Source organism: Euleptes europaea, chromosome 18 (genome assembly GCF_029931775.1).
Source record: "Euleptes europaea isolate rEulEur1 chromosome 18, rEulEur1.hap1, whole genome shotgun sequence".
Taxonomy (NCBI): domain Eukaryota; kingdom Metazoa; phylum Chordata; class Lepidosauria; order Squamata; family Sphaerodactylidae; genus Euleptes; species Euleptes europaea.
Genome location: NC_079329.1, coordinates 32,402,978 through 32,414,054, shown reverse-complemented (window position 1 = coordinate 32,414,054; position 11,077 = coordinate 32,402,978). Strand labels below are relative to the sequence as shown.

General features: G+C 42.3%; 1 protein-coding gene across 1 annotated transcript; it reads right to left on the bottom strand.

The window, feature by feature from the left end:
• Positions 1–233: 233 nt before the first annotated feature.
• Positions 234–10,661, bottom strand: LOC130490858 (vomeronasal type-2 receptor 26-like). The gene is made up of 5 exons (XM_056864662.1): positions 10,347–10,661; positions 6,668–7,528; positions 4,493–4,720; positions 2,805–2,931; positions 234–1,135 (listed from the first exon to the last, which is right to left on the bottom strand). Exons 1-5 carry the CDS (start codon positions 10,659–10,661, stop codon positions 234–236), a joined length of 2,433 nt encoding a protein of 810 aa, XP_056720640.1.
• Between the last annotated feature and the right edge of the window lie 416 nt (positions 10,662–11,077).

The window sequence follows — 11,077 nt, the reverse complement described above, 5'->3', positions numbered from 1 at the left end:
TGCCATCATGCCAAAAGATTGTCAGAGCCAGAACTGTCACAATAAAACCATGGCATAACAATGGCTCACAACTGAAGAAACTTGCCCATTCCAAAATGGGATGTTGAGGGACATAGATGGCATTATTCAAAAGTATAGCCCAAGTTCAGCCTTCCACAGGTGACTGACTCATTCCACACATTTGCTAGAGGAACAAATCTAACAACAGCAAAACATACCGATTCCTAAAAACTTTAATGCTTTCTCCTCATTATTTGCTCTCTCTTGTTCAAATCTTGTCTCAGCAAAATAATGTAGCATTTGGGGAAAAAGATGCATCCAAGTAGCCCAGCACTGGAGGCCAAAATAGAGAAAATCTCCACGGCCACCTTGTGTTTTCCTCTTGTGCTCAGATAGGTTGGGACAAAGGAGAGCCAAACACTACAAAAGACCAACATGCTGAAGGTGATGAACCTGGCTTCATTGAAACTGTCAGGTAATTTCCTGGCGAGGAACGCCACAGTGAAGCTGAGAGTGGCCAGAAATCCCATGTAGCCCAGGACACAGTAAAACATAGTAACTGACCCCTCATTACATTCCATGATGATCTCTTGAGTGAGTGAATGTGTGTCCAAATCTGGGAATGGAGGAGAAGTACTCAACCAGACAGCACAAATGCCAACTTGGACAAAGGAGCAGGACAAGACAATGGAATATGGCCACCTTTTCCCCACCCACTTTCTGAAACTGTTGCTTGGCTTTGAGGCCATGAAAGCCACCACCACTGTCATGGTTTTTGCCAACACAGAAGACACAGCAACAGAGAAGACGGTGCCAAAGGCTGTTTGTTGTAGGAGACAGGTCACTGTGTTAGGCTCTCCAGTGAGCAGCAAAGAGCAGAGGAAGCAAAGAAAGAGAGAGACAAGAAGAATGTAGGTGAGGCTCCGGTTGTTGGCTTTGACTATGGGAGTGTTCCAGTGCTTAATGAAGGCTGCAAGCACCAGAAGCGTTATTAGAGACAAGAAAAGAGCCAAAAAAGATAAACTAATGCCCAAAGGCTCTTTAAAAGATAGGAATGTTGGACTCTTAGGAACACAGTTATCTTGACCAATGTTTGGATAGTGATCTTCTGGGCAGGTGACACAATAATCGATGTCTGAAAGAAGCATATTTACACATGTTAAACATTTTAAAGAATATTTTAACTGTTTCTTTAGGAATAAGAGGCATAATTTCAAGGATCCCTATAAATGAACATTTGACCAGCATCATATTTGTAAATCTGTTCTAGCCTGAGATTCTTTATCAAGAGATTCCAGGTATGCCGCCATATGTTTTGTAAATGAGAACCATAGAGTCTAACTTTGATCCCTTAGGGGTGCATTCACTGGTAAGTGTAGAATCTTTTCCCTCCATTTATGGGTGGCTTTTCACTTTCGCTTTACATTTATGCACAATAATAAGCAGATAATAATTCTGGCCCATCTTTAAAATCTGTTTTAAGAACCACAGTAATAAGGTTTTTTTTACCTTTCCCTAAATTTAATGGCCATTGGCTATTCACCTACCATTTCACACTTTAAAAAAGGGGAAATAAAATTAAATTTTTCCATGACACTATAAAGAGAAAAGTTGCCACATCTCTCAAGCAAATGACCAATCTAATTGACAACAGATAATCCAGTATCCGCTTCTCAGAAAGTGTCCTTAACTGTTTTATCCAGGGAGTGATATATTTATTTCGTGTAGTATTATTTTGTGGACATGCTAAAACAATGTGGGTTAGAAAGTCTACTTGTTCTGGACAAAATGGGCATTTTCATTCTTCTGCAATAATTTTATTGTTTCACTCTTGCATGTTGCCAATTTGCAAGCCGAGCTGTCCATCGGTTTTCAGGTTCAGAAATTCACCATTGCTGAGGACTGGCAAACAGAGCCAATTGACTGGCTGGCACCTCAAAGTCTTGGGGCTCCATTCGTATATGGGGTACATAGCATGATGTCCATGCAAATTAGCTAGCAAACTGAGGGAAAAGGCTTAATTGCAAGAAAAATAAGGCACAGAAATCAATTATTTTGGTTTCAAATGACATCCTGTGAACAGTCCTTTATTATAATCATCAAAAATCTGATTTCAAGAGATGGTTACGGTGTAAGGAAACAAAGCCTCTACTTGGGCAACTTTCAGTTTGACAGCAGGTTTTCGGGGGGTGGGGGTGATATCAGAGCCAGCCAGTCTCAACCACGAGGGCTGTTTGAAGGAGACAGCTCATCCATGTGGATAAGGGAGTCTTCTTTGGAAGCCTGGTGGCGTGAGCAGATGTTGAAGCTGGTTCTTTTTAGTTGGAGGGTATATTCCTCCGACAGGGACTTGGTGAGCCCTGTCTTTTAAAAAACCATTATGCTTTATCCAGATTAACCCATTGAATTGTTGGTCAGACCAAGTTGGCTCCTATTACACAATCCCAACCTCAAAAGGACAAAACCAGTCATTTCCCCACCCCAAAAAAAGATAGAAAAATGGGAGAAAGTTGCAGACCCGTGCATCTGAGCAAAGGTGAATGGCCGAACCTGAAAAGCTGAATAATTATTCAGGTTTTCCGAGAATTACCTATTTGGATTTGGGGATATCCCCAGGTTTTGGCATTTGGTAAAACCGAAACCCCACATATTGCTGAAATGGCTAGTTTTGGGTTTATTTTCAGTTCGGGTATATTGATATGCACAACCCTAAAACACACTGAAGTCACCCTTCCCTCCATTAATCCAACAAAACTGTCAAGACATTTGATTAGATTAATATTTCTGAACCGTGCAACTCCTACCCTCTTGGTTTGACATCTTCCCTTCTGGACACAGAGCACAAGTGTAGCAGCAAAATTTCTCCCCCTCTTTCCTTTTCCTGCTGTATCCTGGCTTGCATTTCTCATTACAGAGAGAGAAAGGAGGCACCTATCCTTGGACAAAGGAAGGATTTAGCATGGAGGTGATACCTGGGGTTTTTTGATTTACAAATTACCTTCTGACAGTCAAAAGGGTAATGGAGTAGCAAAATAAATTATCTGACCTTACAGATGCCACATTCAGTGGGAACTTTTTAGCATGACACAAACTCAAGGAGTTTAAGATGTTCATATTTCATCATAAATGGCCTATTTAGATCAGTTGCCTTAGAGATCCTGCTAAGAAGTGCATAATAATTGGCAACACTACATAAGATGTTAGCCACCAGCCCTCAGTACACCAACCCTTCATCATCTGTATGGAGTTTGCCTCGTTACGGTCATGACTTCTCTCCAATGCACCACATAGCTTCTGCAGTGCAATGTATTATTATTATCGTTGTTGTTGTGAAAAGGCATTTTCTCTAGATACCTTCACAAACAATTTCAATGCTAATACTTCCTCACTTTCCTTTCTGTCTCTAGTTAGACACCAAACCTCTACAAATGCATTGAATCTAATAATAAATGGGCCCTAACCTTGATGGTTTAGGCTAGCGTGATCTTGTCAGAAGCTAAGCAGGGTTGGTTCTAGTTAATACTTGGATGGAAGATCACCAAGGAATGCCAGGGTTGCTATGCAGAGGAAGTCTCTTGCCTTGCAAACCTTCTGGGTCGCCATAAGTCAGCTGCAACTCAGGGCCATAACTAGGGGGGCAAGAAGGGCAGCTGCCCCCCTGTGCCATGCATTGAGGGTGGCAGAACTACCAGGTACAGAGGCACTCACTCCTCCTGCCACCCTCCTGCAGTCCTGCCACCCTCTCTGCATGTCACCGGGGGGGGGGCAGCTGCCCTCCTGCCTCCCCTTCCCCCAGTTACAGCCCTGCTGCAACTTGACAGCACTTTACCCAGACACAATAGTAAATGGGCAAGACCATGTGTAGATGATGAAAGCCACACAGCCTTCAGACATAATAGGGTTTCCTCATACTTGGGGGGGGGTACTGCAGCTATCCAGTAAAACAGGGTTTTGTCAAAGGAAAAGTAAGCCAGAAATTAGTCTGTTGAGTACTGAAGATGGTGTAGGAGCATCAAGCCAATGAATAGTATGTAATGGAAATGGTCAGAGAAGAAATCAGTCTGTTCAAGACAATGTGGCCTGAAAAGGGAATGGGGGTGTGTGTCCCGCACCTCCTTTGGTGCCCTGGAGGCTACCAGCACATAATTTCCTGAGGTATTTACATATGTTCCATCAAGTCGCAACTGAATTACAGTGACACTAGTAACAGGCTTTCAAGGCAAGTGAGAAACAGAGGTGGCTTGCCATCACCTTCCTCTGCAAAGCCTTCCATGATGGCCTCCCATCCAAGTACTGGCTCTGCTTAGCTTCTAAGATTTCACAAGCTAGAGCTATACCTCACCATTCCACATGCCATGTAATTTCCTTACCCACCCACTCCATGCCAAATACACACACACACACACACACACACACACACACTAGTTTTCATGTCAACATCAAGGATGACCATGCATTTCTTCTTTTTAAGACTGAGAAATCAGTGTCCAACCTGAGTCAAGTTTTTATGCCACACCATTCTTTCTATGTGAATTATCATCTCTTTCCCTGAAGGAGCCTGAGGATCCAGCTTTCCAACTTTGACTTTAACATAAGAATTATTTGGGAAAGTGACCAAGTTCATAATATCAAACCCAGCCATGAGTTCTCCACGTTCATTAAAAACAATTTCATCTCCAGCACTGTTATTGAATGAAATCCTTCGAAGAAAGAATTGAAGCTATATGGAGAGAGATCAAAAGCAGGAGATCAATTTAGGCTTCTTTGCTCAAGGAAAAGTAGTTTTTGAATGCAATGTCTTTCAGATGATTAGCTACGGTGGTTATCTGTAAGTAAGTAAATATTTATTATGGTCCTAGACTAGAATGCCATTATATACATAGAATTAAAAGTGTACCATAGGTTGTAAATATAAATATCATGTCTTCAATCAAACTCTGTATGATTGATAACCATTTGTCATCAGTAAAATCTAGAATAAAATAATACTAAAACAAATGAAGATGAATAAAAGGAGATATATAATAATATCTGCTTATGGTCCTTCTTGAACCTGTGCAGACCAAGATTTCCTGATCTTTAATACCAGCCAGCCAAATTTTGCAACTTTAAAAGTCATATCTGGATTCTTATCTGGTAACATACTATAAAGGTAAAACATTCTATTCTTCCCTGAAGATCCCTTGGGTAGTTATCTGTATCCAGCTTTAGATTCATTAGCACGTGTGGGGGGAAATCTCATTTACATAAAGTATAAGACATACTTTATTTACATAAAGTATAAGACATATAAGTATAAGACACAGCCTTCAGTTTGCAAGATCTGAATAAGGCTGTCAAAGATAGGACATTTTGGAGGACTTTCATTCATAGGGTCGCCATGAGTCAGAAGCGACTTGAAGGCACTTAACACACACATCACACACATAGGACACTAGAGCGGCAGATCCCTTTCAAAGTCAGAAAGATATTAGCAGACAGACAGAAAGACATCAGGCCATAGACACTAGCAGTTATAAATATGGTCCACTTTATTCAAAGGACTGCATCCAGATAGCCTTGTTTTACGTGTGCGTATAGCTATCCCATGGTCACTAATAAGTCAGGTGTTTTCTTTAAAGTTATACATTTGTTTTCTTCACTGATGAAAAAATCTATATCCTTTGGATAGTTTCCTCCCACTCCACTGTGCTAAATGTTTCTTCTGCTGGAGGAAGGCTTCACGGAGTAATTGGATACAGCCCCTGATTTAATCCATAGGTTATAAACAGCGCATTCCTAAAAGGAATGCCTGTGCTGGGCTTAGGAGGCAACCCAGCGGCGTTGCCTCCTAAGGAGGTTTTGGCACTGCCAAAACCTCCTCCCAGCGCCAAAAACCCTTGCAACCCTCATAGGGAAACGGCTTAGGAGGCCGACTAACATTGGCCCCGCCCCCTGGCCAGCACCATAATGCCCTGGGAACAGTTCCCGGGGTGCCGGAACGCCTCCCGGCTCACCGCCACAGCCTGAGCCAGAGGCCGGAGGCTCGTGGGAGGCTGCGGTGGCATCCAGGCCTGCATGCCGGCACTGGGGTCACTCACTCCGGCATGTGCCTTCTGGGCGCCGGCGGTGTGGGCCCCTGTGCTGGTGGAGGATTAGGGTTAGTCAGCTTCCTAAGGCCTTTTGCCTTCGTCGGCTTCCTAAGGCCTTTCGCCGCAGCTGCGGCGCATTTCAGGAATGTGCTGTAAGTGTATAACAAAATCTGTTTCACCAGAAGTAAGCTTTGTCAGTACATGCAAATCCAGTGAATAACTCTGGTCTCCAAAGAATTCTTAGGTTCTTGTCCAATCCCTGAGTTTCACTTACTTGGAATCAGATATAGATTATGTTGAAATAAGCATATGTTGGCAATAAATCAGCCATATATTGTCGTATGGCAGACATATATTTAAATACAGATCCATACTTGATTTAAAAAAGTGTTATCATGATTCGGGAAACACAATGAGCACACTTAAATTTTATAGTACCAAAATTTGAAATAGAAGTGTGTAGATCTGAGAAGATGAGTGAGACTAGAAGAGGAGACCATGTCCTAAAGTTGATGGGTGATATATTAATTACTGCAAGCCATACCCCAAGTTATCATAATTATGACACTAGACCTTTATCAGTAGGGCGATATTACCTGCTCCACTTTCAGATGTTCCAGAGTGTTTCTCTTGCCCATTACTGTGTGTTTCAGTCTGGACGAGGCCATGGCATGCAATGCATGCACCATACTGTAGACAGCATTATAGATACTGTAGCTGTGTCCAGTCATACTCATTTCAAACAAAGTACCTGGAAGGCTCCCCAGTCGCTGATCTTCAGTACATGTTCCAGGGAATTGTGTCTGCATATTGGAATCTGGAAATAAACAGTCAAAGGCTTGCTCCCAGAAGTCCTGGAGAAAGCCATCATCTTTTGTCCAAAATGGATTTATTTTCTGAAGAAATTCTCGGAAGGCTAAAAGCTCACTTGAATGGACTGTGAAGGACAGAGCACCATGGAACATTTGTATATCCCAGCCTCTTAGAAATATGTTGACTATGAAATCAACCTGTGCTGTTGTAATCCATACCTTTCCTGGAAAGTTCTTCTCCTTATATTGAGGATCTATTCTAAGTGCTACCATAATAGTAAATGCTACCCATGTAATGGATGTTATTTCACCATGGACAACAATAGCATTGGCTTCACTTTCCATGAACAGTGGATGGATGTTCACACTCTGATCAAAAATTTCTCCTGAAAGAACAGTATAGGAATGTTTTGTAGATCTTTCTATGAAGGCAGAACAGATTCCATTTTTGGAAAACAAAGACTCTAGGGTCTGCAGGAAATGCTCTCCATTTTCATCATTCGCAGCAATGAGCCCTACCCATATCCATCTGAAATGCAGAAGTAATCGGACAATTCCCTGATACTGAAGATATTCGTTTGGAGCCATATGGTAAAAAGGGGGAAACCGGGTTTCATAGTTTGTTGCAAATGAGCCATATGTGATCTAAAAAAATCACAGATTTTGTTAAATATGGCCTGAAACACATTCCTATGAGTGGGAAGTGGGCATTTATTAATACCAAATTCAAATTTTGATTCCAATACAAAATTGTGCATGGGGTAAAGATGGCACAAGATATAGGTAAGATATTTATTAAACATCCCTTATACCTTATATTTCTAAATATACTTTAATGCATAACAAACTCTTTTTGGCTTTTTGTTTGTTTAAGATGGTGTTCAGAGTCCTGTCTGATTTCACCACTGTCCATTCCCTAGAAATATTGTGAACAGTTTTATAAATAAGAAATTCTGATTGTGAAATGATGATAAACCAGTTCTGAGCTGCTATCTGCAATGGAGGAAACAATGGGTTGGATCTAGCCAGTGTTTTCATTCACTCATACCCAGTTCTCCTCTTTAGTACAGCTCCCATCCCACATGGCTTTTGTTCTTGCAAGTCCCAGGGTCACCAGCACAGCTGTTTTGGTTGGTCAGATGGAACCTCGGCATATTCACCAGCAGAAAAGATGGTTGGATCCATCCCAATTCCTGGAATTTCAGTCTGGAATATTATTACTTCCGCAGCCTCTGGGACTTTCCTCCATCCATTCCTGTTGCTTCAGACACATGCATGCTTCCCTTTCCCCCCTCTGCCCTTAAGCAGAATGTACCAAGTGGCTTAGAAGAAATTTTATACTGGTCCCTTTGCTGCTGTAACACTTGGAGTGCATTCCTGAACTGTGGGGAAGAGGTGCAGCCACGCCGCCTCCTAACCCACTCCGCGCACGCCGCCAGGACGAAAAAAGCTTTTTAAAGCAGGTGCAGCAACACTGTCCTGGTCGCTGGCGTCCAGGGCTGAAAGGGCATAGGAACACCCTTGGAATGCCTCCCAGGATGCCAAAACGCCTCCCAAGATGCTGGCATGGGTGTCTACGGCAGCAAGATGCCGTGGAAGGGTCACCGGAGTCCCAGGGTGGCGTAGCCGTGGCAGCAGCTGAAGACTGGTGTCTGGCCCTCCATGCCAGTGTTAGGGCCACTAACAGCAGCGTAAGTGGCCTGGGCGCCAGCGCGGGAGGCCTGGACACCAGCTCAGTGCCTTCCTGGCCTCCTAAGGGCTTTTGCCCTGGATGCTCAAGAATGCATTGTTAGTACCATCTCCCTGACTCTTGGCATAAGATGAAGTCATGTAGGCTGGTTGGGGCTGAGGCAGAATGAACCAAGCAGATCATCAGCAAAAGATGTGAACCAATTTCTCAGGAACTGTTTAACACATTCTGTCTGAGCCCTGTTAAGTCTGAATGGCCCAGGCTAGTCAGATCTTGTCATATCTTGGGAGCTAAGCATGGTCAGCCCTGCTTAGTACTTGGATAGGAGACCACCAAGGAAGAAGAAGAGTTGGTTTTTCTTTTTTTAAAAGGAGAATCAAACCTGCTTAAAATCTTCTTCCCTTCCTCTCCCCACAACAGACACCTTGTAAGGTAGGTGGGAGTGAGAGTTGAGAACTGTGATTAACCCAAGGTCACCCAGCTGGCTTAATGTATAGCATTGGGGAAACAAACCCAGTTCACTAGATTAGAGTCTGCCGCTCATGTGGAGAAGTAGAGAATCAAACTTGGTTCTCCAGATTAGAGTCTGTCGCTTATGTGGAGGAGTGGGGGATCAAACCTGGTTCTCCAGATTAGAGTCCACCACTCTTAACCACTACACCACGCTAGCTCTCAGGAATGCTACTCAAAGGCAGGCACTGGCAAATCAACTCTGTTCGACTCTTGGCTTGAAAACCCTATGGAGTTACTACAAGTCAGCTGTTACTTGACAACGTTTCCCACTACCATTTAACAAATTCTGTCTGAGCTTTGTTCAGCCACTGTATGAGAAAACCACCTGGATAGCAATTAAATTATGTCATGAGCCTCTGCCAAACAAGGCAGGCTAAGGTTGGGCAAAGCAGCTTTCTGAATGGGAATTTGTTCAAAGTTCTACAATTAGTTGGCTATCTCTCCTCAGAAAAGCACCTTCATCCACCATTCTTCTACATTCATTTATTCCCCAGACTCTGCTGCAAATTAATTCCATTTTGAGCAATAGAATTTGAAAGAGAGGAAATTTTCAGCATTTCACTCTGTAAATGCTCAGAGTCAGGCAATGTTCTTGTTAGAACATGTTGGTATCTAACTTCCACTCTTCCCATTGCCAGGGCTGTTTTTTTTTAAAAGGACACACAAAAATGTAACAGAAAACTACAATGAGCAATCAAAGAGAAATTCCTCTTTCAAAAGAGAAAAATAAAATAAGATGAGTCAATAGCTATATCTAAGACATGCATTACAGAAAAAGTAATTCCACTCCCCATAGCAATGTTACTTTTAAGAAACCCTCCTTTTTTTTACAAACACACACCCCTCCTTGTACATTCATTTCCCTCCACAGTGATCCTAACCAAGTTTGGAGCAATCCCTAGCCCTCTTTTGTTTTTGTTTTTTTACTGTCAAGTCATTTCTGACTTATAGTGACCCTGCAGGGTTTTCCAAGGAAGAGACGTTCAAAGGTGGTTTGCCATTGCCTGCCTCTGCATCATGGCCCTGGTATTGCTTGAAGGTCTCCCATCCAAATACTTGCCAAGGTTTACCCTGATTAGCTTCTGAGATATGACAAGATCAGGCCAGCATGGGCCATCCAGTTCAGGTCCCCTACCCCTCTACTAAGGACTAAATGTCTTGAAATACTCTCTGGCTCTCCCAAGTATACAAATTAACATTTAAAGAAATAATGGGCAAGATTACAGAAATCCCAAGAATCCCCATATACAAAAATCCTACCTGTGGAATCTTGTAAACACTCAAGATATCTGCCATGAATGAGGAAGTGTCAGAGCTTATTCCCCCAATGACTCCTATGACATTTTTTTGGATCCCACATTTGTAGTTGGGGACAAACGTATGCCCTTTGAAGAGCAGGTCCAGGGTTGCACGGTAGGTCATCTTTGCATCATGGTAGCTATCATAAATGTGGAACCCAAGGGTGATATTGGGCAAGATTTTAACATTTTCATTTATCTTATTGACAGCAAACACCAAGGCCAGGATGTGCTGGTAAAACTTTGTAAGCACCCTGCAAGCAGAGTTACAAGCCATTTTATAGGAGAATACTGCAGCGTATGAATTTTTTAAATCAAAAATACCATCTAAAGAATCACATCTAACTTCAAATATACAGTTTATATTATATGATGCTAGTATCCACCTGTAAGAAAAATACCCCCCAAAGCCATTGTTAGTCTTAACTAATGCTGCTCTATGCAGAATAAGTCACAATGAAAATAGCAGAACATTTTGGAGTATATGTGCATAGGACTGGGCTACTCTATGGAAAGTAAGACAAATCAGTAATGGCTAGCTGTTTAAAATTGTATCCCAACATGTATATTTAGAAATGGGAACCAACACAGTCTTTATCCCCAGTGAATTAGAAAACACATCCTGGCAAGAATCATTATTTTTCTCTCAATCTCAGTTTCTTCATCGGCAAAATTTCTAACCTAAATTCAATA